Raw genomic sequence first — 27,995 nt, forward strand, 5'->3', positions numbered from 1 at the left:
CCTGATGTGCATCAAGGCTAGTATATTTTCTTGTTTGGTTGCAGTATTTGTATTCAATTTATAGTTTATTGCTTAAAACGCCATTGTGCAGTATTCAACATAGAAACATTTCCATTGTCACATATTACCAAGAATGACCTATAATTATGATGCCAAAATTTTAAACTGGACTCTGAATCTCAGGGTTGTGGGTTCGAGCCTCACATTGGGCAAAATGATTCCTGCATATCAGGGGGTCAGCGTATCAATAAAATTACACTACTTCTATAAATGCTTGCTTGGATATATGGATGAAAAAAATTAGTAACAAATATTGTAATCAGTAAAGTGCTGTCGAAGAGAATCTGGGTGGTCTTTTGCATTTCCAATTAGCCCAGTTAATTACATTTAAATTTGGGCACAATTTTTCCATGGAATCACTCCTTTAAGTGTAGTGTTTCCTGTGAATTGTTAATGAAGTTGCTCCATAGGGCAAGACAAAAAATGCTGGACAGAAGCAAATGAGGTCCTTAAAGGCAGGAAATGTCTAAAGAGAGAGTTGTAAGTCACTGATGCATACTAAGAGATACCTCGTTTTGCTTGTTGATATGAATCTTAAAGCATGATGCCCCAGGGAAGTCTAATGTTTAATTATGAATATCCATTTATGCACTGCAGGAGAAAAAGTTTCCTTCTATGGCTTGTCTTATGAACAGCAGCTTTACCGCACATTCTGAAGAACTGAGAGCCAAACTAGACAAGACATCATTCATGCAATTAGCAACTGCATGAATGGTTTTTAAAAAGTAAATACAAAGCATGGAGAAGTCCAATCTAGACTGGGAACCTGATGAGAAGGTATTTTTTTGGGGGGGGCCACGACTTTAACCCTCTGCTCACCTCACTTCAATCCCAGTTCACTTTGGGGTGTCTGCACCAGCTATTTGCACTGGGGGGAAATGCTTCCTTTAGCATGAATGGGAAGTTTTATTTGAGAAAATAACAGAGTTGTGGGGTCCCTGATTCAGATTGGGACCACATCAGCAGGCAAAGAGTTAATGTTTCTACCCACCCCCCCATGCCAGGGTCTTGATCTGAACTGCGATCCCTGCTTCTGATATCTCTTTTTAAAGCCATCCATGCAGTTGTTACTTAAATAGTTAATGGCATGAATTGTATCTTGCCTAGTTTGGCTGGGAGTAAAGCTATTCCCTTTTACTGTTTTTGATGTTATGCAATTGTTCTTAACCTTAAACAGATACTTAAGAAAAACCACTTGGATTTTATAATTAATCTTTCTTTTTATTCTGGTAATAAATAAAGTGGAGCTGCTATGAGTGATCATTCGAGGAACAAATTACAATTACATCAAATTACAATGTTATATTCTAGAGTCCTGTGCACTGTTTGGAACGAAGGGAGTGCTCGATCTCTTTCAAGGACTTGAGTGTGTAGAAAAATAAGGATTTTGGTTAAATTGTCTACTAGATTTTCATGTTGCTTTCAGGAGAAAAAAACAGCTTTCTACCCACCGTAGTTCAATAGTTGTTCCCATTCCAGCTCCTATCTCGAGCTTCATAAACATTTCCCCCTAATGTTGGAATCTTATCCCTGCACCGTGTTTCCCCAGGCTTCCAAACTGCTCTTAAAAAGTCTTGCATTTTAAAAGCACTACAGGGTATTTGCACAAGAAGTGTTTAAAAGCAAAGAAACATAGGGAAAACAAAACAAAAACAGCAGGCAAACTCCAGGAGACCCTTTAGACATCTTGTCAGTGCAAAAGTCAGAGGAGGGGTTTAAAAGTAAAGGGGAGGTCGGTGTGCACTTGAGCTGTTGCTTCAAAGACATCTCACAACAAAACCTGTTCTGCAGACTCGCCTCCGCACAGCTACCATTTGGGAAGGGTCAGGTATTTTAGGGCACCATGTGGAACACCAAATGATCTTCCCTACAAGCTCATTTGAATGGGAAATCAATTGTAGATAAAAGAAAGGAACATGCCTCCCGCTGGTCCTGCACTGTCAACAGATGTGGAGGGAAAGGAAATAGACTTCTGTAGCTGCGTTTGTGTTGGCACTGAAACATTTTGTTCTTGGGATCTACGATTTAAAAAAGCAGAAACTATCATGACTGATTACTGCATATCCAGGAAGCATTAGCCTGCATAGCATAACATTCTTGAAATGTTCCTCTGTAAACTACTGAAATTGCTTCGTGCCCCTGGCTTACTTTGTGACAAATCAAATGGGCTCCAGGACCCTCACACCAGAGACACATGCCAGAAACCAAACAGATGGTAAGCTAGGAAAAATTACCCTCAGCATTCTCATTAGAACAGTTGGGAAAATTTTAATAGGCCCCCATTTGCCTTGTGCTGTATCTAATACCCTTTGAACTGCCACTTTTTTGTTACAAGTCAACAACCGCAATGTATATTTTAATAGGGATTATCAAACACAATTTGCCCAGAAGATGTACCAGCCCTCCACTGCTAATTAGCCAAGTTTAAATAATCACTGAGTTCTGGAATAATTGGAAAGAAATCCTGTTTTTCTTGCCAGTGCATAATTACTAATTAACAGGGAGATAAAATATCTGTATAGCGTCATATCTGGGAGAATCTGTTAACAGTTAATTAAATTGTTAATGGGGGCCAAATTGACATTGGTCAGCAAAGTTTACATTTCAGTTTTACTATGTATAATCAACTTTACTGAATCAGAAGGAGCCATGATGACAGTGAAACCTGTAGAGATAAAAGTTGATGGTCCTGTCAAGTTTTGTTTAATAGACTTGAGGGGAAAATGTAACCCTTGATAATTCTGAGTTCTTCACTGCGTCCTGCTCTATATGTTATGTTCAAGAATGATAAAACCGAACTCTATACTTTTAACCATAAAACTTAGTTGTTAACAAACTTTTCCAATCCAAAAAAATTATAAAAATGGAACCTGTAATGTCCTGTTCATGTTTCACTTGCAATAAATTTAGATAATTTGTTTTTAAACAAAGTCATGCTATTTAACTGCATTCAACGTAGCCCAAATATCCTTGGTAATATTTAGCACAAACATTTAGAAATTGCTGGTAGTCATCTAATTATTATTTTTGTACAGGCAGCTATATTGTTTCAATAATACATTTATTAACAAAGTAAATAAAAGTACAAGCCTAATCCTCTAAAGAGTTCATTATATTTTATTTATGAAACTCTATCTACTGTAGTGCAAATGCTGATTTGCTCTATAGCAGCTGAAGTGGTCTGGATATGGCCTCGATATTATTTTGATCCTAGATCTTCTGCTTCAATAATCAATATTTTATTGACCTCAGTGCAGTACCTCATAGAACTGTGTCCTAAAATGACAATGGATTTCCTAGGAAATGTGAAATTTGATGCAACAGGAATACCTTAGCTGCCCCCCAAATTAAGAAATCCAAAGACATTTTATTCTGTCATATCTTATTGGCCACTTATGATAGTAGACTATTATGCCTTTTCCAGAAACCTTGTGTACAGCAGTAGGGATCTCCTCCCATTGATCACATCCTTAGTGCTGTCAGATAGGACAATACTAATACTATTTTTTTAAAAAAAATAATTTTTATTAACTGACCAATCAAATCAAATCACATCACATCATATAAATTCCGAATTACAAAGCTGAATTTTAAATTTTTGTTGGGGTGACCCATATTTCAAGTTCCGAAGGGGGATTCCGATCATCTTCTTGCTGCTGTGTTAATATCCACAAATCTGTCCAAATAATGTTCATAATTCTATCCAGTCTTATCTTGCTGTTTCCACATCTCATCTTGTTCGTATATTTTTCTTCTTTTCTTTATTATCTCTTCTGATAATCTCCTTAAGCAGGTAAACACCAATTATAATCCTGTGTGAATTTTCCGTTCGTCCAGTCATCATATCAAGATGATGTATCATCACTTTCATAAATAACAGTACTCTTTCCATCATTAATCTCGCAAATCTGTCGCACTTTAGTCCCTCTGAGGAGGCTCACCCACAATATGAAAACAGATCTGTCCCTCCTCCCAGACATAAGTCTTTCAACAGAACTTGTCAAGATGGCGACGATATTTTTTGCTGCGTCATTCCAAAGCTCTTATGCTTTCCGCGATCTTCTTGAAACATGCTTTGGTTAGAAAATTATCTTCACACAGTCTTAAATCCACAGCTTAAGTCATTTAAACGGCATTTCTGACTTTTGACTTGTGGGGGGGGGGATTCTTGGTTAATCACATAGAGAAAAGAAAGGAAAGTTTCCCCCCCTCCCCCATCCAGTCCCGTTGCCGAACATACTGAGCCTTAGTGTGTCTTCTCATGATTTATTCTTGTTCCTCCGACCCGTCTTGTTTATCAGAGATCTCTTCAGTTAGCAGTCTTTACTCCCCCTTCTTCCTTGAAATATGTGCATTAGCTTCCTCCTAATTGTTTCTTTTGAAGTTGCTGCAGCTAGAGGCGCGAATCAGAGACAGCGTCCAGGAGCGCCGAGATCCGCACAAGGGCTTTCTGCCTAGTGCCCCCACCCTCACAAATTCGGGGGTGGTATAGGGCACAGCAGGCAAGGGCAGTCCCCCCCCACACGCTTGGGGGGGCGGGAGGCTGTTTACTCCCATCACAGCCTCTTAATTACCTCGTGTGGGTCGGAGAGATGTTGTTGTTAGCCATCTTCCGATGCGCCCCTAGTGGCCACCAGGACAATACTAATACTAATACTCTGCTGTGGGCATGGGGACAAGACACTGCTCAGGACAGAACAATGTGTTTAAAAAGAACATCAGCTGCAATGTGCAGAGCTCCCTTTTCCCATTATAACATCTATCAGAACTTAGTTTGCAACCTGGTATCATTGCACCATGTGTCCATTCTGCATGTTAGCTGTTGCTGACTACAAACTGGGAAAACACATAAGGATGTCAGGATATGTGGTGAGTTCTGATAGGTGCTATTGAGCAAGTGGTCTGCTGTCTCATGTCATGTGACCTCCAGATGCTGTATGTTCTCCATGAGGTGTGACAGATATGCACAATAGCCAGTTGTTATGCACATTAGCCGCTCAATTTACACACCCCCTAACATATGCAATTGAACCAAGAGAACGAAACAAAATGAAATGGCAGGCTCCTTTAAGTTGTCTGAGGGGGAGCTACCCCTCCACAGCTTAAAGGACTATGGGTGGGGGAAGGGATTAACATTGGAGGACCCACTTTCTCTGCGACCAACCTCTGACTTCCTCACTCCATTCCCCAGTGAAAGTATCATGAGACTTAGCTTTCTGCAGTACTAGTAATATAATGATTACCATAATATAATGGAAGCAGTGGGAATGATAAACAAATTCTGATGTGTAGCCCCTTGCAAATATTTGTGTGCAATTCATCAACAGTTTAATTAAGTATTCCAACTCTGAACTTAGCTATTTTGAACTACATTCTCAGTAGTTTTTGTTTAGACATGACATAGGACATACAGTAGTAAAAAGCAGCTTTCTACATATGTCTTAGTTAGTGTTACTAATTCTTAGTGAAACTTGTGAATATATATTCAGTTTTAGTATGGACATAGATTTTGGAAATAGATATTTTGCATCACACAGAGTTACCAAACACACAGCAATATTAGAATTCAACATAGCATATTGTTCTGAACTCTTAAGTTTTGCTCTTCTAATAGTTTTGCTCTTCTGCTCTCTACCTATATGTGTGTCATCAGCTAAATAGCATACACAAATGCATTGTGGCATTACGGACATACTGCAGTCACATGGAATCACGGTCACTCTGATGCTTCCTGACTTGCTATCAAAAGAACATAATTATCATTACAATGAATCTATAAGTACTGACAACATTAGTTGCTGGATAAAGAATATGAGTTGCAATGAAGTCTACATTAGATGAAAACAGGCCCTTTGGCCTTGAGCTAGTGGAACTAATCCTTTAGCATAAATATCCAGAAAGCTGGGTTGGGAAACAACTAAGTTTCTTTTGGAGCCTCCTATACTATATGCATTATTTTATTTTATTTTAAAAAAGGCCCTGTGTTTCTTCTTGACTCATTAAATAAAATCCTTTAAGGTCATTATTTTATCTATTAAAAAAAACTTGCCTCTTTCTTCTGCATTCAACTAAATTGGGATTTTGTAGCACCCAGTACCTTAGAAATAGTATCACGATGCAAGTGGACACATTTTTAACATCATACTGCTGGCTAGTGAGCTAGTAAGTTGTAATTCATTTGTATAAAGAGATTGGGATAAACCTTGTCTTGAGAAGGGCATGGATTTTAACAACTTATTACAAAATATCTTCCATTTTAAGCCAGTGAAAGTTCACATCCTCAATCTTGGGAAGTATGGCAGAGAAGCTATTTTAGCTGATACTTTCTTACACAGCATCAAAGGCAGCTCCACTCTGTTCTCTCTAGTGTGGCTAATGATTTAATTTGCATGCAAATTCCAGATTGAGGCTTCAGATTTTTATTAAATGAAGTGTAAAAGTATTTTTAAAGCACAAAATACCCTTAACTTGAGACATAATTCTAGGAAACATAATCTTGTGGAGTACAGGAAAGTTAAGAGGTAACCAATATGTTATACAAATCCAGGGGTTGCTCCCAAAACTGACTGCGCTGTCTCCTCCAAAAGTTTCAACTTAACTTGTCATGACAGACCACTGTGACAAACCCTTTGCACTGCCAGGCAGCAACCAGTGATTGTGACATAAGGGCAGGATGCAGTGATGTCACAATATGAGGTTAGTTGTCTGGCTGAACCAGGTGAGGGTAGCCAGTGGGTTAGGGACTGAGTGAGTTAGAGACAGGCTCTGGTGAAGACAGGCTCTGGTGGAGTGAGTGAACGCGACCAATAGTGGGTCCAACGATCAAGAAGGAGGTTTCTGTGTGTGTGGTAGAAGGAAATGAGTAGCAGGTGGGGCTCATCAACCTGGGAAGGTAGGCCATCTAAGAGAAGGAAAACTCTGGTCCTAAACCTCTGCTGCCTTTGGGAGAAGAAAAGGCTAAGGAAATTTTCCACTTCCAAATTTTGGACAGAGTGGAGATTTTTCCAAGAAAGCCTCTGAAAACTTCCTTCCTTCCTTCCTTCCTTCCTTCCTTCCTTCCTTCCTTCCTTGTTCCTACCAGTGACATTGTCTCCTCTGGTTGTTTCTTTTTTAATGCCATTGGCATAATTCAGACATAACAGGAAACCACAGTTTCTCACTATTTGAAAAAGCTACAGCAAGCCAGGGTCTCATATGTTCCCCCTGTACACATCCTCAAGGAGAAAGGCTGAATCATTTGCTTCCAGTTTTAAAGAGGCATCACTTTCCTTTGATGTTCAAGTGCAGGAACCTGCAATTTAAGTTCTACTTACTGAGAACAAAGTCACTAAGTATCGGTTCCTGGTTTGCTCACTTAAACTCTAGTTCAAATGTCAAGAAGAAACTATGGTTTGTTTAAAAGCATAAGCTTCTGATATCTTCCTGAGTGCAGAAGAGAGGGAACGATAGGGATAGGGAAAAAAGGATAGGGATTTTTGGCTACTGTCAAAAATGTTAAAGAAAAATCATAACTAGTTTCAGCTTAGCGCTATACATTATTGCTATTTATTATGTTTCTTGACAATGTTGGGATTTCTCTATTAAAAGGATAGGCATAGCCTCTTTCCTGTTTTTATTGGTTTGTTTTTGTAAAAGTCTGGTTTTAGCAGAGAAAAGCCCAAAAGCGGAATTTCCACATGGCCTTAAAGGCTCAAGAACTATTTGCATAATTTTAAGAGCAATCCTGTTATTTTTGTGAGACTTGACTTGCGACTTCTAGCATCTGGAGTTGATAAAAGTGATTACGCAGGGGAATAAAGCTGGAACAGGAATACCAAGGAGAAAGAAAGTCCTATTAGCATATTACTAGGGGGTGAGATTAATGAAGGTTAAAAAAATGGCTAAGCTTCTGATCTGCTAATCTGCCTTACAAGAAAAACAATTAAGGAGCCATATCAGACTCGCCATGCTCCCCTTACGTACCTATGTTCCTTTCAGAAATCAATGGGGTAGCACAAATATAACTTCGGGGGAGGAATTTGGCTGTAATTCTTCATGCCTCTTGAGAGCACTTTTTCTCATTAAAGGCAGATTGACAGTGCATAAGCGCAGTCATTTCTATCCATTAATTTCTGCCCCCTGCTTGTGTATGTTGCTTTATTTATTTGAATTCTGAAATTAGCTACATTTGGAATACACCCCAATATTGCATCAATCAAGTGTTAACATTATTATTATACCCTTACTGTGGTAAAAGTAAGAGTTACATGACTCAGAGTAATGCTGTTATATATATATATATATATATATATATATATATATATATATATCGATCAATCAATCAATCACTTAATCATTCTTCCTTAGAGGGAAAAGCTCACTAAAATAGTATTCAATGAAAAAGTTATAGAATAATAAGTGTGTCAGTTTTTATCAGCAACAGTTTATGTAGCAATTTCCTGGAGGAGAACTACCGTATTTTTTGCTCTATAAGATGCACAAGACCACAAGACGCACCTAGTTTTTGGAGGAGGAAAACAAGGAAAAAAATAAATCTGAATCTTAGAAGCCAGAACAGCAAGAGGGATTGGTGCACAGTGAAAGCAGCAATCCCTCTTGCTGTTCTGGCTTCTGGGGTAGCTGCACAGCCTGCATTCGCTCCATAAGACGCACATACATTTCCCCTTACTTTTTAGGAGGGAAAAAGTGAGTCTTATAGAGCAAAAAATACGGTAGTTTCTGCAATTGAGCACTGATGCCTAGAGTCATAGCAGCCAACTCCTAGGGGCTGTGGGGGCTTTGGCCCTCAAAATATAATATTTGATGGGGCTGGGCCCCCACAAAGTTGGCGGGCATTCCCATTCAAATGATGTGTGCACACTGTGTCATGTGACTGATTATGCGGGGCGGGGCTTACCTGGACCGCCACAATATTGTATTAAACTTTGCACCCCTGCCTGGAGTAGAGAGATCCAATACTCTTCCTGTAGGGTGTTGCAAGGCATCAGCAGAAGCATGGAGTCTGCTTCTTCAGCTCTGTGCAGTCACACATTTGATGCATAGATAGCAGTACCTGTCGGAACCATAAGATGGAAAGCCAGCTGGACAGACCCCAGCCGGAGCATCTCCCTTCTCAGCCTTGCTGTTGCGGAAATCCATCAGTCCTCCTCCTCCGACGTGCGTCTGTGACTCATGCTGGCATGCATGAGCACACGCTACTCAGCAGAGTGAGGCGCATAAACCAGGGCAAAGAAAACATGGTTTCTTTCCTTGTCGTTCTTCTCAAAGAGAGAGAACACAAAAGTAATACAGAGCGGATGTTCTGCTCACGAGACTCCAACAATCTGTGCTGGAATGTAAACAGACATTGACATGTAACAATCCCACATATCTGCAGCAAGGGTGGAATGGAATTCCCAACAGTACCTGGCACAGACCAATGAAGTCACCATTCATACCTGTTGTGGGTGTTGCAACCCACTCAACACCTATGCACCTGTACAGTGCTCAGGTAGCAGCTCTTGTTCCTCTACTGCCAACTTGTGATACTTTCCTTACTCACTAGCCATGTGGGAGCTTCAGTGCTTGTAGAAGATCAAAAGGATGACCCAAGCACTTTTGGGTCCCATAGATTTCATTGAGAGGGTAAAAGACATACTTAAGATACTGTATACACTTACCTAGGAGTAAGTCCCACTGAACTCAGTAGGACCTATTTCTGAGTTGATATGCACAGAATTACACTGCAAATTCGTTTACCACAGAAATCTATGGGACTTAAAAATTGTTAGCTCATGTCTCAGAACTGGGGGTCAGATGAATTAAGAAGTTTGGTTGTTGTGGAGGGAAAACTGGCTGTATTTAGACACCAGAAATGAAGTCTGTGTGGTGACAGATTCAGGTGCTGAAATCTAGAGCTTGAACTTATCCTACTATTTTTCGCTCTATAAGACACACTTTATCTCCTCCAAAAAGTAAGGGGAAATGAGTGTGCATCTTATGGAGCGAATGCAGGCTCCATGGCTTCAGCGAAAGCAACGCGAAGCCTCCAGAGCGCAGCGGGAGCATTCATGCTGTGCTCCGGAGGCTTCGGGCAGCTATCCCTGAAGCCAGGAGAGCAAGAGGGGTCGGGAGTTCCTGCTGCGCTCTGGAGGCTCTGCTGAAGCCTTGAGAGCGAGAGGGGTAGGTGCGCACCGACCTCTCTCGCTCTCCAGGCTTCAGGGATAGCCGCCGAAGCCTCCGGAGCACAGGGGGAGCTCCCACTGCACTCTGGAGGCTTCAGGTTGCTTCAGGGATAGCTGTGCAGCGCCCCTTCAGTGAAGCGGGACGAGAAATGAAAGGGGCTCCGTTTCTGCTGCCGCTTTGCTGAAGGGGCACTGCGCAGAGAGGGAGAGATTTATTTTTCTTGTTCTCCCCCTCTAAAACTAGGTGCGTCCTATGGTCAGGTGCATCCTATAGAGCAAAAAATACAGGAGCTAAATCTACAGTGAAAAGCCTGCTTCCCCTACATTCATTCAGAGAAACAATTCAAGCACACAGAAATAAGGTATGGTAGGATCTGCTTTGCACCGTATCACTTTAAAATGCAGGTGGAGAAACATGTTTGAATCCCACCCGGGAAAACCATTTAGCACATATTTAAGCAGTTGCTTAGTGGTAGCAACAAGAAATTACATGTAGTGAGATTGCAGAGGAGGGATGGGGTGTTCTGTCTCTCTTCTGTGGTGTCCAGCATGGTAGTCAAGCAGACTGCCAAAGGAGGGAAGGCCCCTCTCCCATGTCCAGGGCAGAAATGCAGTGGGCTGTTGTAGGAGAGAAGGAACTCTCTGTTCCTCCTCTGCCAGCCCCCAGCTGCTAACCTTTGTGGGCTTCTCTACAAGGCTGCTTCAGCGCACAGAAATTCCCCATCAGGAAGAAGGCCATTCTTCTCTCTGGCATGCTACCTTCCCACAGACAGGGAGGTGTTTTATTTTTGTTTTGATTTTACAGGAATAACTATCCAGACATGTAGTTTTCCACTTGTAGTCTGAGGTGGTACAGCTTGGAATGATTTGGGTATGTGTTTTGTCTGCTTGTATGAATCAGCTCTCAGTTTCAATTTGTAAACTTGTAGAGAAGGTTCTTCATAGAGATACTGTAGGGCACCAATGTAGCATCTTTGAAGGAAATGTCCCCTAGAGAGACCACTTGCTATAACTCTGATGGCTTCCGAGGAGCCAAGGATTTAAGCAGTCACCCTGCATGGCTGGCTGACGTCAGCACTGACCTTGGCTAGCTGTGGGGGCTAGCAGGATTGTTAAAAAATTTAATGGGCCACTCAGAGGCCCAGAACAGTGGAGGTGCCTGACCTGTGGGCCTGGCTGGGCCAGTCTTCAGTCTGGTCTGCTAGTGGGTCATAATGAGCAGGCATGTATAGGGCCTTGCTGCGGAATTATTCAGCCACTGTTATGTGGGGCGAGGAAGGAATTTGCCTGCAGACATATTGAGCCTGTTTTGCGGGGTGTGGGTAGGCGTGCCTTCCTCTTAGCAATTGTCACAACTTTGGTGGAAAAAGGCATTGGGTTGGACCCTTCGTCAAGAACTTGGGGGTGAATGAGTGTCCCAACCCCAGAATTCTAGGATTAACTCAGAGTACCCCAGTAAAGGGGTCCAAGGGTGGGGTCTGTCCAAAAGCCCAGAGAAAGGCTGCCAGGCAACAGAACATCCCTGAATAACAACAACAACAGCAACAACAATGCTTTTTTCTTGGGGGACGTAGGGGGATGTATACCCCTAAACATTTTGTGAATCTTTATACTTTTGTCCATTTACTGTATTTATCCCCCCCCTTTTGTACTATAAAATTGTGATTTTCTTAAGTCAAAATGAGAGTAACTCTAAACATTTCTTTTTAGAAAAAAGCACTAATAATACAGTGGTACCTCAGGTTATGAACTCAAATCATTCCTGAGGTCCATTCTTAAACCGAAACCATTCTTAACCTGAGGCGCATTTTCACTAATGGGGCCTCCTGCTGCCACCCTGCTGCCACCTCATGATTTCCGTTCTCATCCTGGGGCAAAGTTCTCAACCCGAGGTACTACTTCCAGGTAAGCGGAGTTTGTAACCCGAAGCGTTTGTAACCCGAGGTACCACTGTAATAATAATGATAATGATAATGCTATTATTTAAACCCCAACCATCTGGGTTTCCCCAGCCACTCTGGATAGCTTACAAGCATATATAAAACATACTAAAACATCAAACATTAAAAACTTCCCGATACAGGGCTGTCTTCTGGCATCCTGGTGGGATTTCCCTGTTAGATCTGCGTCAATGGAGGACATCCTCTCACCAGGACGGACCTTAATGGATATATCAGTCAGCAATTGGGTTGGCTGATTTAGGACACATACCCAATGCCTATGCCAAATCCAATCTACATCTGTAACTAATAAAGTTGTAGCCATTTTGATTCCACGCTGGTGTCATGCCTTTTTTTACTGTATTTACATTGTTAACCCCCGCCCCGAGTACCACTGGTAATCACCGGCCTGCTGGGGTCTTCAAAGGTTTTCCACCCACCTAGGAAAAGGAAGCAAAACAGTACTGTGGCTCTGTATCATTCTTGCTACTCCTTACCCTCTTGATGCCTCGTCTAGGCTATAATACATTAATTTTGTTTGTTTCAGCTACAATTTCTAAAGGTTATTCAGTGTTGCGTATGGTTCAAAAATGTAACGTTGGCTGGCGAAGTAGGTTCTGTTCAGTTTGTTTCCCCAAAGAAGATGGTGATAACTCATTCACTGCAACCTAGCACGAAGAAACCACCAAATTGCAGTATTTATCTAGCTATTAATGGCAGAATAAGACAGCTTTTATACACCAACCCCCGGGTGCGCAAGGCTTGCCAACACCAGCGCGGAGCACGAGGCGTCCTCCGGAGGGCGCCCGTGCTCCGCGCTGCCAGCTGCCGGCTGCCGCCCGCAAGCCTTGCACGCCGGGGGAAATCCCCCGGGTGCGCAAGGCTTGCCCACACCAGCGCGGAGCACGGGGCGTCCTCCGAAGGGCGCCCCGTGCTCCGCGCTGCCGGCTGCCGCCCCCAAGCCTTGCGCGCCCGGGGGAACTCCCCCCGGGCGTGTAAGGCTTGCGGATAGCTTCCTGGAGCCTGGAGAGCGAGAGGCGTCGGTGCGCACCGACGTCTCTCGCTCTCCAGGCTTCAGCGAAAGCCTGCATTCGCCCCATAGGACGCACACACATTTCCCCTTCATTTTTAGAGGGGGAAAAGTGCGTCCTATAGGGCGAAAAATACGGTAGCCATCAGAGAAGAGGAAGTCCTCATTGGAATAAATGGATGTGTTTAGGCAGCCACTAGAGCAGTGTTTGGAATTGCAAATCTAAAATGAAAGCAAAGTTTGCAGTGCATAGTGGGTATTCTGTGAGCCAATGCATCCCTGGTTCCTATTTCCTTTTGGTGGAGATTTAGATTTGATGACAGGTTTAGAATCCACTTATAGAAATTGTAAAGAAGAACAAGAGTGGAATAAAGGTTAAGAAAACTATTTTCTGAAATAAAATGCATTGCCGTGTAAAGATTATATTTTCCATTCATATGAAAAAGTTGCTCTATCAGTGCTATTTTTCTACACAGAAAACTGGTATTTAATACTAGGTGCTGTAGGCATGCATAGAGAATGGATAAATCTCACTTGGCCTGGAACATAAGTAGATTATCTGAAAAGTTATTTCATTTTCCCTTTTATAATATTTCCAGTAACTGCCTAATGTTAGCATTTTTGCATGTATTTACTCCTCATCCCCATTTACTAAACTCCCTTTCCTTTGTATACTTAACTATCATATTGTTCTCTAGCATCTTGCCAATTGTCAGTGAACATTCTTAATAGTCGGTGCATCGGGCATTGGCATCCATTTCTGACCTCCCTTTTTACAAATACACATGCTTAATAAATTGTACAAGGAATCTCATTCAATGTCTTGGGGAATTATGCAAATGAAAGGCTATATTCTCCTCCCAGTGGGCTCTCATTTGCATATGCGTAACTCATGTCAGCTTGAACTCATAAATCCCCAAGATGAAAATACATCTCTAGTGGATTCTGACAAAGGGCTTTCTTAGAAAATGTTAATTAACTACCCATCAAATTCGGGTCATTTAAAACGATTAAAGGAGGAGGAGGGAGGAGTAAATCCATATACTGTTGGCCAGATGCAACTGTGTCTTTTGAATAAAAGATAGTCCATGAGCATTGTAGAGTATCAGCCTTTTTTAGCCACCCTGCAATAATATTGAGCATAGTAATATCTAACAGAAAACTAGTTTAGACTTTACATTTCTTGGCTTACTTAACAGAAATAACTCCTCATGTGTGCAATGTGAGGGGGAACTAAAGTGATTTAGAACTGGGGGTGGGGTGGGGGGTGGGAATCAGTTTTGAGTGACACCAGCAGCGAAAAGAAGCTAAGGAGATCAGACTGGTTGCAGTTTTGTATATAGCCTGGTGGCAGCATACTCCTAAGCAAAGCTTGTCCCTCCTGATCTAGTCTTTCTGGCTCATTTGCAATCTTAGTATTGGTACAATATGGGCATTTCAGTGGACATGCCAGAGGGCAGGGGGAACTATAGGTTGATTGTAGCAGTCCCTGTCCCAACCTGTTGTTGTTGTTTAGTCGTTTAGTCATGTCCGACTCTTCGTGACCCCATGGACCAGAGCACGCCAGGCACTCCTGTCTTCCACTGCCTCCCGCAGTTTGGTCAGACTCATGTTGGTAGCTTCGAGAACACTGTCCAACCATCTTGTCCTCTGTCGTCCCCTTCTCCTTGTGCCCTCCATCTTTCCCAACATCAGGGTCTTCTCCCAACCTACATACAGCATAGTAATTATGAAGATCAGGCTACACCCTAAATGTTTAGGATATGTACAGTTGTAAGGCTGGACGCGGGTGGCGCTGTGGGTAAAACCTCAGTGCCTAGGGCTTGCTGATCGCGTGGTCGGCGGTTCGAATCCCCGTGGCGGGATGAGCTCCCATTTTTCGGTCCCAGCTCCTGCCCACCTAGCAGTTCGAAAGCACCCCTAAGTGCAAGTAGATAAATAGGTACCGCTTTATAGCGGGAAGGTAAGCGGCGTTTCCGTGTGCTGCGCTGGTGCCGGCTCGCCAGAGCAGCTTCGTCACGCTGACCACGTGACCCGGAAGTGTCTCCGGACAGCGCTGGCCCCCGGCCTCTTAAGTGAGATGGGTGCACAACCCTAGAGTCGGACACGACTGGCCTGTACGGGCTGGGGTACCTTTACCTTTACCTTTAGGCTGTGCATGCTGTGGCGAAGCTGCATGCTCCGCTACCAAGGGCAGAGAGCAGGTGGGGGCATGGCTGCTGCCCCCCACGGAGGTGCGCTGCACATGTCTGCGGGGCCGCCGCGATGGCACCTTACCGGAATAGTGGTGCCGGGGGCAGTCTGCTCCCTCCACACCCCCGTTCCTCCGCCAGTATGTGCATAAGCCTTGGACTTCTCCTATCTCCTCCTCCTCTGACCTGGCCCCGAGAATGAGATCAGAAGAGGCTGCTTCTGTTTTTATCTAACTGCAGCTTAGGGTTATGTCCAAATCCAGGCAAACTGTCTTAGTCTTAATTACAGTTTACTGAGCGAAGCCAGCTTCAAACCAAGGGTTTGTGGCTTGTTTCAATAAGCTATATTTAAGATTAACCATAGTTTAGGTTTGGAGATCTCCTGCCAACCCAGCAGTTCGAGAGCACGCCAGTGCAAGTGGATAAATGGGTACCGCTCCGGCGGGAAGGTAAACAGCGTTTCTGTGCGCTGCTCTGGTTCGCCAGAAGCGGCTTAGTCATGCTGGCCACATGACCCAGAAGCTGTACGCCGGCTGCCTAGGCCAATAAAGCGAGATGAGCGCCGCAACCCCAGAGTCGGCCACGAGTGGACCTAATGGTCAGGGGTCCCTTTACCTTTACCTTTAGGTTTGGAGATACAGTGGTACCTCGGGTTAAGTACTTAATTCGTTCCAGAGGTCCGTACTTAACCTGAAACTGTTCTTAACCTGAAGCACCACTTTAGCTAATGGGGCCTCCCACTGCTGCCGCGCCGCAGGAGCACAATTTCTGTTCTCATCCTGAAGCAAATTTCTTAACCCGAGGTAATATTTCTGGGTTAGCGGAGTCTGTAACCTGAAGTGTATGTAACCCGAGGTACCACTGTAATGCTAATTTCAAATGAAATTTTCTGATCACCTCCTTGTGTCCACAATATATAATGCACAAACCTATTATTACAATTAATTTATTAATCACCTTCTGGACCACTGTCTCAATGTGATTTACACATAAAGGTATGTAGTTTGGGGGTACTCTTAGATCTACCTCTGTCACTGTATGCTAGGAGTGTCTTTTACAAACTTAGGTTGGTAAGACACCTAGGATCAGGATAGCTTGACAACAGTTGTCCATGCATTGGTAACCTCACAGCTGGATTACTGCAGTGCACTCTATGTGGGGCCACCCTTCTGGTTGATCCAGAGGCTGAAGGTGTTGCAGAATGCAGAAGCTAGGTTCTTTGGGGGGGGGGTGAACTATCACCAGCATATAACGCCTTGCTTGCAAAGTTTGCACGGCTGCCAATTTGATTCTGAGCCAACTTTAGGGTGTTGGTACTAACATATTTCTTTCTCTCTCCTGCAAACACAGAACACAAGCTACATGAACTCGCTATCTTCTTTATACAGACAAGATAACAAAGCTGATATCAAAGTGGCTCTGGTGCCTTATGTACACAGATCTGGTGCTTAAATAAGAAGTGGATGTGACCAAATGAATCTAATTACCAACTTCAATATAATTATTTCCCCGTAAATGCTAAGAGATTGTAGGAATTTACTAACATCCCAATTTAAACTATATTTTTTTTTAAAAAATGCATAGAAGTCTCTTTTAGTGTCAGGGTGAATACCTTCTCTAGCACCTTGTTATGTTGTAAGATTGTTATTTTCAAAATAATTGATATCATCTATAAAATAATTTCAGTGCTTGAAGTAAGCTAAAGCTAACATAACCCACTGAGTAAGAAAAAAAACCTTCCAGAATTGTCAGTATGCGCTCCCTTTGCGATGTTTAATAATTTATCAAGCCTTGCTGACCCCTAATTGATTGCAAAAGCCAGCAAGTGTTTTAGAAGTCTTTTCCATTCTATCAAACTAGATGGATGTTTTTTCCTGTGAAGCAGAATGTAATCACCCAGAAAAAAATCAATCAGCAGCTGTATGTTAGATATGAGTGTAGTACACTTAGGCCTTCATTCGAAATGCCAGTAGGTGGTTGTTAATTGAGTAGTTCCACTGACTTTAATGGGATTATCATATGAGAGTTGGTTGCAGAATTATTCCATGCATTATTCTCATCTTTAAACAGGTGAAAAAGAGTAACACTCACAGCAATGAAATATTTATATTTCCTAATGCACCAATTTGTTATATGGGATATAACTGCTGCTGTTTCATGTTGCCACATAAGGTCTTAGCTACTTTAAACACACAAGGATGACTCGTGGATCTCTAACAGTTGGATAAATTAATCAGTTTAAAACTGGGTGGTCAGTGAATCACTCAAATAGTAACCTATCAAAGGAACAGAATTCGGTTCTCAAAAGAAAAACTCACACATTCACTTCTGCTTTCTCTCTGCTGCCCAGCAAGACATTTGTCCCATTAACCCCCTCCTCCCTCTCATTTATTTCTTCCAGGGTTTGTTAAGCCACAGTTTCCTGTTACACCCAAACCATGAAATTATGGTTTAAGGACTGGCTACACACCAAGATTGGAAACTGTGGTTTGATCCTGCTTTGCAAACCAATATTTTATACCGTTTACCTTATGCTGGTCTACGACAGTAATAAACTATTGTTCTTCTTGTTGTTGTTGTTATACCATTTACCAGTCCAGCCATGAGATAAAATTGTGATTATATTAGTATTTAAATAAGTATTAAAATACAAATTTCCATGCAGTTATTTTTTAAAAAATCTGCAGGTTAATACAAAACATGACAGGCTGGATTTATGAATAGGCACATACAAGATGGAAATGGACCAGAAATAGCCATCCTTACCTGTGTTTCTTTGACAGTGTTGGGGCCATAGATATGTGACCAGAGCGTTTCAGGCGCTACAGTGGCCTTGACTTGGTCTAAGTTATGTAGCATATATATATATATATATATATATATATATATAGAATTCAGGAGAACAGAGTATGTTACGTACTGTCATATGGCTAAGCTTTTCATTCAATTTCTTTTTGTGGGTTTGGATCAGGCATGATATATAGCCAGTAACCCTAATAGCTTCACAGCAAAGTAATATCCAGTGGAGACAGACCTAACTGGGTAGTGTAGCATATAAATTATTTCAACACAATGAGCACACACAGTAAAACTCGAGGGAAAGGGAGTTCAGAGAGGTTCTTCTTCACATTGAAGTAGCATATGATTTAGTGATGCTTAGTTGCTGCAGACCTTGGATATACTCCCTGATGACCTAGATGCATGGAAAAGCTTCTTTGTTTTTTGTTTTTGTAAGGATTTGCACAGTTGTTGGTCTCTCAGACTCACTGCCATACCTACCAGCCCTTAACACAAATTATGTGAATGTTCTATTCACTTTTAAGTAAAAGATAAGCACATTAGTTTTCAAAAGCAAGTTCTGCCTCTGGCATATCTTATCACTCACTGGGATTGTTTTGAGAAATGCAATATAATTACTAATTTTCTGTGTATGCCTTCCCGTGTACCCCATTGCAGGGTATAGTGTAACATAGCTGCCTGATCAGCTGTGTTACTGAGAAGTCTTCGTGGTGGGGAAGAGAAAGCTAGTTTTATTCACAAGACAAGCATGTGGCTAGAAGGAAAATGTGGATTCTTCTTCATTTTATTGGAACTTTTTATACCAGTTTAGACGCAATCCTAAGTGCATTTACTTGGGAGTAAGCCCCTTTGAAAACAAGGGACTTAACTTGGAGTAAATTATTCTTTATACTTATTAGTATTAGTATTAACTAAACTTATTCCTCAGCTTTTAAGTTGAAAAATATGCATGAATAAATACATTATACCATAGAAAAGAGATGGGGAAACTCCATACAACATATGGGAGACCGCCCCCTCCCAGCAAATAGCAGTATGTATAAATATGCATATGCATACATTGTTAAGCTTCTAACCTATTGAATCATAGACTCCTAGAAGTTGAGTAGAGTTGAAAGGGACCCCAGAGGGTCTTCTAGTCTAACCCCCTACAAGGTAAGGAATATGCAGGTGATTCATACGGGGATTGAACCTGCAACCTTGGTGTTATCAACACCACGCTCTAACCAACTGAGGTATCTGCCGCCGAGGCCATGTTGTGGGGGATTTGAACGGAGTGGAGGCATCCTTCAACTCAGCTCTGCTGGCTGAGCCAGCCTCCTTCTGGCCACAAAACATGCAAATGGGCACGATGTTTGCTGGCAGTTTCCCCACTGGCAGAAGTCAGCAGGAACACCCAACACGAAGCATCCTGACCCCGAGCCAGACTCACTGCTGTCACACAGGGGCATCAGACCTAATCCAGACCCAATCACTGCACCAGCCTGGAGCTGGCTGGCTTGGTTATCAGGCCTGATTCCACAATCCTGATTGCATTGTGTTGATTGGTAGGCTGAACAAAATGGTATTTGAGGTTTTTCCAACCATCTCTATGACAGTATGAATCTAGAGGAGGAGCCAGGAGAGTCTGGTTCCCTGATCACTTAAAAGTCAGTAATTAGTGGAAAGGTGGAATATACTCACCTTTTAGAGAACTAAAGGAATAAAGTCCATTACTGAGCATAATGTCATTCTGAGGAAGGAACTGCTTTGAGGTCACATTACAGATAGGAAAGCATAGTGATTAAGTAATTTGATTGACATTCACATGGAAAGGTTAGGTTAGGTTCAAGTCCAAAAAGCTTTAAAACAGTGGAATATGGCATTTGCTATTGATACACCAACTGAATATTCTTTGCTATAAAATTTTTACTTAACATTTCTGAAGCAATGCAATGAATATTTGTGTTTAATTGCATCTGTGTTTCATCTTTGCTTTCTGTCTTTCTTGTAGGAATAATGTCTGATCACCAGTTTGGAAATCAATTCATGTGCAGTGTGGTTGCATCTCACGTCAGCCATCTACCAACAACAAATCTCAGTTTTGTTTGGATTGCCCCACCTGCAGGAACAGGCTGTGTAAATTTTATGTAAGTGTCAAGATACTGTTGCTCATCATGCTAAGGTTCTTTGTAGCATGGCTACAGGAAGTAAAATGCATGTAATTGTTTCCACCATGAATCACAACATACAGTGGTGCCCCGCAAGACGAACGCCTCGCAAGACGGAAAACCCGCTAGACAAAAGGGTTTTCCGTTTTGGAGGTGCTTCGCTAAACGAATTTCCCTATGGGGTTGCTTCGCAAGACGAAAAAATCTTGTGAGTTCCCGCAGGTTTTTTTCGCTTTTTTCGCCCTTTCCCTAAGCCCTAGGCCGCTTATCAGCTGTTCTGCTGATAAGCCGCTTCTCAGCTGATCGCTAAAAGCTGCTAGACCGCTAATAGCGCTAATCCGCTAAGCCGTCAATGGGCTTGCTTCGCAAGACGAAAAAACCGCTAGACGAAGAGAATCGCGGAACGGATTCTTTTCGTCTTGCGAGGCACCACTGTATGTGGAAAGATTTATCTCCAGTGAATATTTGGTATTGGTAAAAAAAGTCAAGCTACCAGTCTTACAAATCAAGAGGCAGATTGCCTGTGTTTTGTCTATGATGGGTGTTTAATGTTCACATTTTGAAGCAGCTGCATGGAGAATGATCAGTTTTGCTCTAGTATCAATTGTTGCTCAGCAAGCTACCTTCATTAGTTATATTTATAATTTAATAACATTTGGGGTGGTAACTTCCTTGGCTTACAGAGGAAGCTCATGACAGTTTTAGTACAGTCTTGGAGATAGTTCAAACACTCATAAATAGCTCTATGTAAAGCCAAATAAAGGAAGTGATCTGATCTAGCGCACCAATTGCTGCCAAGTGAAAATCTGAGTGCAGTGGCTAAAAAATGTACTGCCACACTGCTTGAATTGTTGCCAGGAATTGGCAGACATATCTCCTTAAACACACTGAGTAAGATGATGATGCTTTTATGTGTCTGTGAGGCTGTGTGGACCAATGTATACATTTCTCAGCCAGCCCAGTGTATAGGATGAAACTGTAAACTGAATTTTGTCCTGATCAACTGAATTCAATTTGCAGCTTCGTTCTGCAAAAAACAGGTAAAAGGTGAAAGATTTATGCAATCTGAAGAGAAACCAGAGTACAGGTGGGCCTCAGTCTCGTTCTCTGCCACCCCACCCCCACACAGTTTGGGTCACCAAGTGTGTTTTTTCCTGCCAGCAAACGGTTGACTGGCAACAGCGTCTGATTGGCCAAAGTTTTGGGGGAGGGAAATGGTTGGTTTGGAGAGGTTAGACAGGTTTCAGATTGGGAGAGAGGGTGAAGGGGTTCTGAGGGGAAAAGGAGATACTCACTGAGGAGACTTAACCATAGGGAGAGGACAGAGCCTCACAGCTGGGATAGAGAGACCAGGCTGAGGGTCTGGGGAAGGTATCCAGACAGGAGTGTTCTGGGAGGGCTGAATCTGAGCCAGGAGAGACAGATCCAGTGTCTCCCTGGGTGTCAGTCTAGCCATGAACAGAGAATTATTCTAGGTACTTAAGACTCCCAACCCAGTAACAAGGGGAGAGGGGATCTTTTGGGTCTGTAATACCATTTATAATACCTCAGGTGTGGGATTGTTAAGAGAGGGGTAACTGAGGGAAAATGCCCCTCGCTCATGAACCAAAGGATTAAGCTGTGAAGGAAGCAATATAGTGTTGAAAGTATTGTATTATCTAAGTGACAGACACTGATTTGAACATTTTACCATCTCTTCTGGAAACCTGAATATTTATCTACCTGAAGTGTGCCAACTGATGTTTAGTAACTGAAGTTTAAGAAGAGTTGTACCTATAATATTGTGTTTAAGCCTGAGACATCTTATAGTTAAAGTAATTAAGTTTAATTCTACCTGAGAGAACTCGTTTCCTGACCCACTTTGTGTCAAAAACTCCCTTTGTTTAATAAAACTTTTCATGTTTGTTTGATCAACTCCTGCCTTAGACTCTAAATCATTAAGTTTGCCCTCACACAAGTCCCTCACTAGATAATGTGGGGTAAATTGTAGAAATTTGTGTAATTGGTATACCGTGAAGTGGTTGCACTAAATTTAATTGAGAGCTGGCCCAACGGCGCCAGGGTGAGAAAGTGCCGTTGCGCCGTCTCACCCTCACCCCTCTTCAGGTCTCCCATGCAGATCAGCTGAGTAGGCGGGGTTATTGGCCACTTGTCAAATGATTGATTTGATGACTAGGGCATTTTGCATCTCTGTCAGGATGCTGATGTCTGCTGTCCGCTGTCTATTATCTCTGCATTGTTGTTGTTTTATTTCTGCCGCTGTTACCAAAATATGTGGAGACTTGGAGGAGCAGAACATTTTGCTTGGGGAAACTGGATGAGGCCCCCACACTGAGAGTTAGTCATCCCTGGGATAAATGATGCAGTTGACAGTTCTTGTTGTTAGTCCAGTCTTCAGCGTATTGTGAAGTTGGTGCTTTGAATCCTAAACTTGGAATTTCCACTGGCAGAGACCTCATTGTGGGAATTGCATTCTGTTTCTGGTATCCACACCAGTGTAAAACAGACACGAACACTTGCTCCAGGAAGGCTTTGTCAACAGCCTATTATGCACTTGCACAATGCCAATCTGCAAGTGAGTTGCGGTGGATGCCAAATCATGCAAGGAACTTAAAAACTGTTTCAAAGAATTCAAGAGCATCACAGAGCCACTACTGCAGCTCCCTCCTCCTATGTTTGGCACCCTCCAGTATATTGGACGTCCCCAAGTTTTATGCACAATAATAAATGTGTGATTTCACTAAACTCCCATTGTCTTAATGCATCTATTCACACTAAGGTAACCCAACACTATTATCTTGCCATTGCAGAGAAATGGTGGCTTGCTTGAGTTTATGGTTGAACTCAATAATGAAAAAAGGACTTCAGCTCATTCTCTTGACCACTAGATTACACTAGCATAGGAGATTTCCTCCTCACCTCTATAAAATGACAAGATTTCACTCCCTTTATATTGCTGCCCTCCATGTTTTATCAGCTGACAACTTTGTTCTGATCCTCTCCAGCTTGCAAGACTCGGCATAAAACGCAGTAAATCTCTCCTACCAGGATCATCAAATCTACAGATAGCAATTCTTATCTTCTGAGTGACCTGGCTTATGTGGGATGGGGGGATTACAACATATTCTGCTCTTCATTGGGTGGGTGGGTGTGTTTTAAGATATATCAATACTTACTTGGTTCTGCTATATTATGCTATATGACAGAGACCTGTATATGCTAAATGATATCACAGTGTACCACTGTGTAAAATAAGAAGTTTGTGTTTACTTCAATACGTGCTCTAGAAGCAAAACTGTCTTCAGGTGTTTTTTTTTTAAAATCATTTTCTCATTTTACAAACTTATAACGATACAAATTTACACATCCAATTTAAGATACCAAATATTATTATAGACCCCCCCTCTCCTCTTTCTGCAGTTGCTTGTCATATATTTTACCACTGCATATCCAATTTAAATCTATTTATTATTCGTCCTTTATACTCAATTTTAATTATTTTATTGCTCATTTGTAATTCAGTCCTGCTAGCATTTGTTTATGATAGTTCTTCAGATTATCCTTAAATCTTCCCCATTCTAACTTAAAAAGTCTCTCTTCTTGATTTCTTATTCTTCCAGTAAGTTTCTCCATTTCTGCATACCATGTAGGTCCAGTTTCCAAGGTGATTTCCAAATGAACTAGCATGCCTGCAACACAGCTGAAAGTGGACATTTCCAGCCTGTCTCAGTGATAGAATGATTGTGCCATAATTACATGGCCAAAAATCACAGCAGTTGGGGGAGATTGTTGTGAGGCCTCTTTCACTCTGTATAGTGCCATCCATTATGCTTGTCAAAATTCATTTTGCTGCTGTAGTGAGGGCATTTCCCCTTTCCCATACCGTAGCTAGCATGCAAATATAAATATATGCACATTTATTCTATTATCGAAGAGCAAAAAGAAACAGGTGCATTGTCAGGGAGCTTGTACCCAGGTGGTGAAATAATGGTTGCTGATATGCTTTTAAAAAAATAAAAAATAAACCTAACACCTTCCTTCATTAGACAATAAACAATACACTCTGTTCTTATGGAATAGCCAGAGAATTTTATGTAACTAACTTCACTGACAATAAAACCACACTATGTGCAAACACAGAGCATTAGTTGAGGGGAAATGTTCCTCTTAAACAGAATATACTTCAGCGTTAGCCACCGCAGACAAGCTAAACTTCTCATAATATTAATGATACTGATAAGATTTAAACTCTTAGGCCAAACTGGACAGCGGACATTCATCCAGTAAAACATTTGTGGCCAAAGTAGGTAAAGACTACTAGTAGTAGAACTAGGGCTGCATTTTATTTAGTACAGATCATAGCAGTGGCAAACACTATGCAGAAGCAATTATAACTCACCCATATTTGCTAGTGATTCCTCATCCAGCCAGGTATATACACTGCCTCGGTGGAATTGCAATCCCTAGCTGGATTGGGGCATTAGAAAAACTACAACTAACTTCAAAAGCATGCTGAAGCATGTGTGAGAGAAGGAGGAAAACCTGTTTTCATCTTTTGATTTCCAGTTAGTACCATTTTCTCCTATATTTTATTTACTATTCAGCATACTATTCAGCAATTCCAGCGGGTGCAGAGTGCCGCAGCGAGACTTCTTATGGGGTCCTCGCTGCGAGATCACATTCACCCGGTGCTATACCAGCTGCACTGGCTCCCGGTGGAGTACAGGATCAGGTTTAAGGTGCTGGTTTTAACCTTTAAAGCCCTATACAGCCTAGGACCCTCATACCTACGGGACCGCCTCTCCTGGTATGTCCCATAGAGGAACTTACGATCTTCAAACAAAAACACCTTGGAGGTCCCAGGCCACAGAGAGGTTAGGCTGGCCTCAACCAGAGCCAGGGCTTTTTCGGCCGTGGCTCCGATCTGGTGGAACGCTCTGTCACAAGAGACTAGGGCCCTGCGGGACTTGACATCTTTCTGCAGGGCCTGCAAGACAGAGCTGTTCTACCAGGCCTTTGGCTAGGGCACAGCCTGACTCCCTCCTTTGGCAATCTTCACAGAACTCTAGCCCAATTGTTGCCATAAATTTGATTTGAATTAATTTTATAATGAAATGATTTTAGAATGTTGTATTATTTTATTGTTGTTAGCCACCCTGAGCCCGGCTTCACCTGGGGAGGGTGGGATATAAATAAAAAATTATTATTATTATTATTATTACATCATGGACAGAAATACATGTTACATCAAGGTTAGGAAATCTGTGGTCCTCCATGTTGTTGGGCTCCAAATTGGCCATGCTGGTGGGAGTTGGAATCAAGCAGCAACTGGAGGGAGGCGAGTTCCACATCCCTGCATTATACACCCCTTCTATTCAGGAAAAATGAACATCAGAAGGGGGCAGTTTAGAGTTGGGGAAAAGTCAACCTTTCATCCCCTTGCTCTTTTCCATCTGCAGCTGTGCCATCCAAAGCACTTCCAGTTACGCCTTCCTGAAGCTACTTGTTCCTCACAGAAGCTGCCATCAGGGTTTTGTTGCATGTTTTTCTGTGTAACATGTCACTTGTTCCATTTGAGTGTGTTTTGAAGGAATCCTACAGCCATCCCTGGTTTAAAAAATCCTACCACTCCGTAAACAGCTAAGGTTAGCATCATGTGTAAAAAGCGTTCAACACAGAGTGAATTAGCATCTGGGAAAGTCGAGAGTCATGTTTATCAATGAGACTGGAAAATAAGCCTCCCTACACTGATACTGGGACGAGAATGACTCTGCTTAGTCTTAGTTCACTCTTCATGTTAATTCATCTCCAACCTCTCCACTGACACAGATCACAGGTCTGCTAATTAGTTCCCAGTATTTTGTAATGCTGATGTTTATTCCTTGAGAACTGAACAGAAGCTACCAAACTGTCCTTGAGAGCTATAAGAAGATAACAGCTTTCAAATACCATGGTCATACCCTGGATTTCATCACTGGGCCTGCCTGCTATTAAGAAAAACTATTAGAGAACCTCAACACAAATGATAAAAAATAGAGATGAATGGCTGACATTTATCCTTAGAGTCTCTCTAAACAGCATATTCTTCATTAGCTGATAACCATGCTTTTTGATGCTCAACTTGAGCCAAGGAACATTAATTAAACTGCTTTTTGCTTGAGAAAAGTTCATAGGTTATGTCTGTGCAGTGCTTTTTTTTTTTTACCATTCTATTAGTCCTAAATTGCCCGATAATCACTGAATGCCAAGCCTTTATTTTACACTGACCAGACCTGAGCTGAAGACAATCCCAGCTACTATAAAAATGTTAAAAGGAGGATAGGGCTAAGATGTGCAGTTGCTACCCCAAAAGAGGAACGATGAATTTAGTTCTATTTTCCCCACCCAGAGCACATTGCAAAATACCTGCTCACCAATGACAGACACATTGTTTTGAGCGGGCCTTGCCCACATGCCTACTGGGGCCATGGGCACAGGGGCTGTGTCCTGCCCACACCTGGGGTATTTAGGAGGGTGACCTGGAACAGGCCACCCTTTTGGCTGATTAACACAGAATTTGTCTCCCTCCCACCCAGACTGTTAGGGGCCAGCTTGGTGGGGGAGTGGGCAAGTTGGTGTAAGGACCTTGCTTTGGTTAATTGGTCAGGGAGGGATTTTCTCCTGCAAGCAAATTGGCCAGCTTGCAGGTTTCTGCCTACCTCATAGCAACCATCACAACTTTGGTGGATGCAGTATTGGGCTGAATCCTTAGTCATGTGGGTACCCTGTTAAAGGGCTCCAGGAGTCTATGTGGGGACCAATGGGGAGTCTGTATGGGGTCGTGGCACCCTCTGCAGTTGATAGCAACTGCAGTAAGCCTGCTGGAAATGTTGACTTTGGAGTCCTGGCTGCAGCTAATCTTCCATGTTCAACACTAAATTACACCAGTATTACTAAGGAAATCTACATAGAACGATCCTTAATGCTTTTCAATTAGACATTGCTGTTACAGTTTGGTACTTTGTGCTCACATTCATTTGTCATTGGCAATGATAATGACTCCTAAGCAGAGAGAGACATGCCATTATACCTTTGAATGTTAAAGCCTCATACTTTAATAAATGACTTCGCATACTATGGTTGCAAAAATGATTTCAATTACTTGACAATTGCCCAAGCAAATTGTGCTTGATATTCTAGATGAATTTACTACAGAAAGTCCCATAACTACATTATGGGGAAAATTTCCATTTTCAGTAGTAAATTTCCAGTAGCAATTATATGTTGTGGAAAAAATAATCCCTCATATTTGAAATATTGGCAATATTTAGTCACCAAAGACAACTGCACTTACCGGTATATTGTTTAAAGCAACATCAGACACACTGCAGTGAGCCTACAGTGAGGGGACCTGTTCTATGACATGTCATATGCTTATGTACATTGTAAATCTTCTTAGCTTTGCAGGCTGCAGATGCTAGATGTTGTGTTCAGAAGCAGCTTTAAACCATTGTTTAGTATTATGAGAATGAATCACAGCAATCCCTGGCCTTCTGAATTTTCCTCTTCCCTGTCCTCTTCTACAGCAGCCACCAAGGAAGAGACTAGAAGTTTTTGCTTCAGTTTTGCATTAACCACAGTTATACCATGTTGTCCAAATCCTAAACTGTAGTTAATCTAAC

General features: G+C 42.1%; 1 protein-coding gene across 3 annotated transcripts in view; it reads left to right on the forward strand.

Annotated features, from left to right (window-relative positions):
• The window catches only part of RELN (reelin), a 326,208-nt gene that overhangs the window by 55,920 nt on the left and 242,293 nt on the right, over window positions 1-27,995 (forward strand). For 2 of the 3 annotated variants that reach the window (XM_079993517.1, XM_079993518.1), the window contains exon 3: window positions 20,178-20,313. In XM_079993517.1, coding sequence (XP_079849643.1) covers window positions 20,178-20,313 — 136 coding nt within the window. Of the gene's footprint in view, window positions 1-6,807; window positions 6,953-20,177; window positions 20,314-27,995 lie in introns of those variants that run through there. The other variant, XM_079993519.1, reaches the window with a different exon arrangement.

This window comes from Podarcis cretensis (genome assembly GCF_951804945.1).
Source record: "Podarcis cretensis genome assembly, chromosome: 10".
NCBI classification, from domain to species: domain Eukaryota; kingdom Metazoa; phylum Chordata; class Lepidosauria; order Squamata; family Lacertidae; genus Podarcis; species Podarcis cretensis.